Source organism: Octopus bimaculoides, chromosome 23 (assembly GCF_001194135.2).
Source record: "Octopus bimaculoides isolate UCB-OBI-ISO-001 chromosome 23, ASM119413v2, whole genome shotgun sequence".
NCBI lineage: Eukaryota > Metazoa > Mollusca > Cephalopoda > Octopoda > Octopodidae > Octopus > Octopus bimaculoides.
Genome location: NC_069003.1, coordinates 7,214,924 through 7,220,486, shown reverse-complemented (window position 1 = coordinate 7,220,486; position 5,563 = coordinate 7,214,924). Strand labels below are relative to the sequence as shown.

Below are 5,563 nucleotides of genomic sequence, written 5' to 3'. Positions count from 1 at the left end.
ATATAAATAAATAAATATATATATATATATAAATAAATATATATATATATATATATATAAATAAATATATATATACATATATATATATAAATATATGCTTATATCGTTACAGGACGTCACCAACTGTAAACAACATGAAGTACGAAAACAAATGAGTCAAATACGCAGACAACAAGAGATAAAAATGGAAAACAGGACAAGTAAACACAGAACGACCCTTCATCAGTTGTCAGCTGTCCATCTACTCCTCATTTCGAGCATTCAACGACAATATGAGATTTCGAAGACAGTTGCTCCCATAAATTCCAAAATAAAATTTGGGATTTCTGGAGGGTCAAAGTTGGAAACAAAAAAACAGGACAGTGGAGACATTGAAAGAAACCGAATGAAAACAAACATGGAGGGTCGTTGGACCAGAAAGAGAACAGATGAAGACGTCTGTATAAACACCTCTTATGCAAGTATATATTGAGCACACATTCTTTGTTTTGTAGAACAAAAAGCAAAATACATGCAAACACACACATATGCCAAGAAAGGAGTTGAGTAAAAATATTGTGTAAAATCACTGGACACCATTGAAATTTAAGAGTGGAGTTGTGTTTTGAGAAGACAAAGGAAATGTGTAAACCAAATTAAGACTATAGAAATAACATTAAGTTGTGTGTGTGAAAGGCATCACCTATAATGCACGTGCATGCCATGAACCTCATCCGTTTACCTGAGGGTCAACAAGACTCTGTGGTTTAAAACATTTAAACTAATTAGACAAGTTTATCGATATCGATGAAATATTAAGCCTTATCATCTGTTGTCTAAAATATTACATTTAAAACAATTTCATTGCTCTTTAATACGACACCTGTTGATGAAGATCATCATCGGACTGTACAAAATCGGATTTTACAAACATGACGTTAACAAAGAACTATTCCATCATGGTTTGTAGGCTGCTGCAAGGAAAATAACATAAAATAAAATATTGAGCAGTTTTTAATTGGTTTTCTATTTCTCGATATATTTTCATGCATGAGCACTCTTTGTCATTGGACTATCTTCTGTTATAGGAGTGGTTATCGGTGTACCAGTGGCTGATTTTGATTGCTGTGAGCCCTGATTTGCAGTGGGGGCCGGTTGCTGTTCTGGAGACTCTTCGATTCGAGATTTGCGCAGGGTAGCAAAGATGTCTTTGAAAAGGGACCGATACGGTGGTGGGCTTGTCGTGGAGTCTCCAACGTCTGTATTCACCTCGACACAGCGATGCAGGTTTACAAGGAGGGTCTGCACTTCCTTGTGCGAAACACGGAAATTCCTGTCGGCTTCATCTTCATCAAAGTCTGTACCTGATCGAGGTCTCCGCAATTTGTGCTGCAGGAGAGACTCGTATTTTTGACATAGAGCGTAGTACTGTGACTCGAGCTCACTGAGAATGGAGACATTAGACTGTACACCGTTGCCTGACAGTTGTTCCCGAGTCTCCATGAGGACTTTGTGAATAGATTCATTACTACCATACACACTGCCACCATCCTCTAAACGTGCAACCTGCAGAAAAATAGAGAAAGGAGACCAAAATAACATCTTTAGATTTAGGAACACTGGTTTGGAATTTGCTAAAGCAAAAAACAACTTGATAGCATCCGAGACAAGAAAATTGGTCTAATATACTGGCATGGCTGAATGATAAGAAGTTTGCTTTTTAACTACATAGTTCCAGGTTCGGTCCTACTGCAATGCACCTTGGGCAAGTGTCTTCCACTATAGTCCCATGCCAACCAAAGCCTGTCATGTATAAATATATATTCTTTTACCTTTTACTTGTTTCAGTCACTAGGCTGCAGCCATACTGGGGCACTTTTAGTCGAATGTATTGACCCCTGTACATCACTTTTTAAAAGCTTGGTACATATTTTATTGGACTCTTTTGTGTGTGTGTGTGTGTGTGTGTTTATCCCTTCCACCACTTGACAATCAGTGTTGGTTTGTTTATGTTACTATAACTTAGCAGTTCATTTTAGCACTAGACACAAGCATGCACACATGTACAGAAATATACACATACAGATAGAGGAACCAACATAATAATTAAATGCTCTCACATATAAACTAAGAGAGAGCATTGGGGAAACATTGAAACAAAAGGAACATTAAAACATCTGAGAGGTAGACCCAGGAAGACATGGGATGAGGCATGGTCTTCAATCATTGGACCTCACAGATGCAATGACTAGTGACTGAGACCTTTGGTGATATGCTGTGCTTGAGAAGACCTGTCAAGCGAAGTGAAATTGTAGTCATAGCCAATGCCAGTGTCATATAAAAAGCACCTTTCAAGCGTTGGGCCTCACGGAGGCAATGACAAATGACTGAGGCCTTTGGCAATATGCCATACTTGAGAAGACCCATCAAGCCAAGTGAAATTGTAGTCATGGTAGATACTAGTATCATGCAACTGGCACCTGTACCAGTGGCATGTAAAAGTACACATTACATTTTTGGAATGGTTGGCATCCACTTGTAGAAACCATGCTAAATCAGATTGGAGTCTGATGCAGCCCTTCAACTTACCAGCCCTAGTCAAACTGTCCAGCCCATGCCAGCATGGACGACAACAGACATTGAATGATGATGATGTTGAGAGTAAGACAATCGAAAATATGCATCACCAAAACATCTCATGCTTGTAGATCTGTACGAAAACTACATCGGACAAAGCTTAGCTTGATGTACATACCTTGCCTTCACTTGTCATCTGTGGTTCATCATGCTCCACTTCTTTGCCAAGGACTCCAGCTGGTAGACATGGTTTGATTTCATTACCACAACGACGACACACCTTTTCGGATCGTAGTTGTAACTGCTTCAGTTCCGCCTCTAATTTGTTTGTGTCCATCAACCTCTTCTCCAACTCTTCAACTTTGGCTTCCAAATTTTGATTGTCTTGGATCAATACAGCTACCTACAACACAACAGGTATTAGTGAGAGATATTAGCAGAACCATTAGATAAGTGGCTCTCAACTGGAGGTCCATATGACCCTTGGTGGGAGCAATAAGATTTCGTTGTTGAAGTTTCTCTACAATAAATCACTTATACTTCTACAATATACAAAATATTTAATTATAAAAACACAGTAAGATTTTTTTTATATATACAGTTAATAGCAGTGGAGGTCCAGTAGAGTAAAATGGGGGTTTGAAGGGGTCCACGGAAAAAAGATGGTTGAGAACCACTGATGTCAACTGTGATTGGAGAGAAATATGAGTTATTTCTAGCAGACTGAGTGACCATACTGAGCAGTTGTTCTCAACTAGGATCCATATGATATTTTCTTGTTAAAATTTATCTGCAATAAAATTGCTTATACTTCTATAATACACAAAATGGCAGTCTGGTAAGAAGCTTGCTTCCCAACCACATGGTACGAACGAGCGTACAAAAGAACGAACGAACGAACGAAAAAAACGTACGTACAAACGAACGAACGTACGTATGTACGAACGAACGAACGAAAGTGCGTACGTACGTACAAACGAACTAATGAATGTACGTACGAACGAACGTACCCTATGTCCGTACATAAGAACGAACGAACGAAAGTGCGTACGTACATACAAACGAACGAACGAATGAAGGTACGTACAAACGAACGAACGTACGTACGTACGAACGAAAGAAAGAACGAACGAACGAACGAAATTGCGTACGTACGTACAAACGAACTAATGAATGTATGTACGAACGAACGAACGTACCTAAGGTACGTACAAACGAATGAACGAACGTAAGTACGAACTAACGAACGTACGTACTTACTTAAGTACGTACGTACGAACGATCGAACTAATGAACGTACCTTATGTCCGTACGAACGAACGAAAGAAAGAATGAACGAACGGACCAACAAAGGAACGGACGAATGAATGAACGAACTAACGTACGTATGTATGTAGACATCAAATATCGAACAAACGTACGTACGTTCGCACGAACTTACGAACGAACGAATAAACAAATGAACGTTTGTACGTACGTAAGAAAAAACGAACGAACGAAGGAAAGAACGAGCGAAACGAACGAACGTACGAAAAAAACTACGTACGTACGTACGAACGAACGTAAGTACGAACTTACGGACGAACGCACGTAAGTACATACGAACGAAAGAACGAATGAACAAGCGTACAAAAGAAGGTACGAACAAACGAAAGAACCAACTAACGAATGAACGGACGTACGTACGAACGAAAGAACGTACGTACGTAAGTACAAACGAACGAAGGAACGAACAAATGAACGAACGTATGTACGAGCGAAAGAACGAACGTACGTCCGAACAAACGAATGAAATAACGAATAAATGAACGAACGTTCGAAGGTAACAACGATCGAAATTCCCTACGAACGTACGTATGTACATGCGTACGGATGGATGAAAGAACGAACGTACGAACAAACGAACGAAAGAATGAACATACATACTTACGTAAGTATGTACCTTCTAAAGAACGACCGAACGAACGTACGTCGGAACATTCGAACGAACGATCTTTCGTACGTACGTACGAACGAAAGAACAAACTAACGAATGAACGGACGTACTTACGTAGGTACGAACGAAAGATCGTACGTAAGTTCAAACGAACGAAGATACGTACGAACGAACGTAAGTATGTACCTTCGAACAACCGAACGAACGTACGTCGGAACATTGGAAAGAAAGAACGAACTAACAAATGAACGGACGTACTTACGTAGGTACGAAAGATCGTACGTAAGTTCAAACGAACGAAGATACGCACCTACGAACGTACATACGTACGTCCGTACGTACGAACGAACGTAGGTACGAAAGAACGTACGTTAGTAAATACGAACTTACGTAAGTACGTACCTTATGTACGTACTTACAAACGAACGAACAAACGAAAGAGCGAACGTACGTATTACGAACGCTCGAACCTTCGTACGTACTTACGTAAGTACGTTCGTTCGTTTGTACGTAAGTTTTTTTCGTTCGTACTTCTTTTGTGCGCTCGTTCGTTCGTACTTACGTTCATTATTTCGTTCGTACGTTCTTACGTTCGTTCGTTCATTTGTTCGTCCGTTCGTTCGTACGTACATAAATTCGTTCGTTTGCACGTACGTACGCAGGTTCGATCGTTCGTAATAAAGACGTACGTTCGTTCGTTCGTACTTACTTACGTAAATACGTACGTTCGGTCGTTCGATCATTCGTTCGTTCGTTCTTTCGTACATACGAATGAACGAGTGCACAAAAGAACGAGCGTGCAATTGAACGTAAGTACGTACGAATGAACGAACGAACGAACGTACGTAAGTACGAACGAAAGTACATACGTACGTACGCACGTACGAACTAAAGAAGGAATGAATGAACGAACGTACGAACGAACGAATGATCGAACGACCAAACGTACGTACGCATTTACATAAGTAAGTACGAACGAACGAAAGTGCGTACGTACGTACAAACAAACGAACGAATGTACGTACATACGTACGTTCGAACGAACGAATGAACGTACGTACAAACGAACGA

General features: G+C 40.0%; 1 protein-coding gene and 1 long non-coding RNA gene across 3 annotated transcripts in view; one reads left to right on the top strand and one right to left on the bottom strand.

Annotated features, from left to right (window-relative positions):
- LOC106875950 (uncharacterized) overlaps window positions 1-997 on the top strand; it is a 10,957-nt gene extending 9,960 nt beyond the window's left edge. The window contains exon 2 of the long non-coding RNA XR_001410180.2: window positions 113-997. This is a non-coding gene — a long non-coding RNA (uncharacterized LOC106875950). The remainder of the gene's footprint in view (window positions 1-112) is intronic.
- A 26-nt stretch (window positions 998-1,023) lies between these two features.
- LOC106875943 (cerebellar degeneration-related protein 2-like) lies at window positions 1,024-5,557 on the bottom strand. 2 transcript variants are annotated; one of them, XM_014924273.2, is made up of 2 exons: window positions 2,735-3,373; window positions 1,024-1,545 (listed from the first exon to the last, which is right to left on the bottom strand). In XM_014924273.2, the coding sequence occupies exons 1-2, from the start codon at window positions 2,891-2,893 to the stop codon at window positions 1,024-1,026; spliced, it is 681 nt and encodes a 226-aa protein (XP_014779759.2). In that variant the 5' UTR covers window positions 2,894-3,373. The 2 variants fall into 2 exon arrangements, 1 of the variants encoding a protein (XP_014779759.2); XR_008266636.1 differs by having other exon boundaries at window positions 1,134-1,545; window positions 2,735-5,557.
- Between the last annotated feature and the right edge of the window lie 6 nt (window positions 5,558-5,563).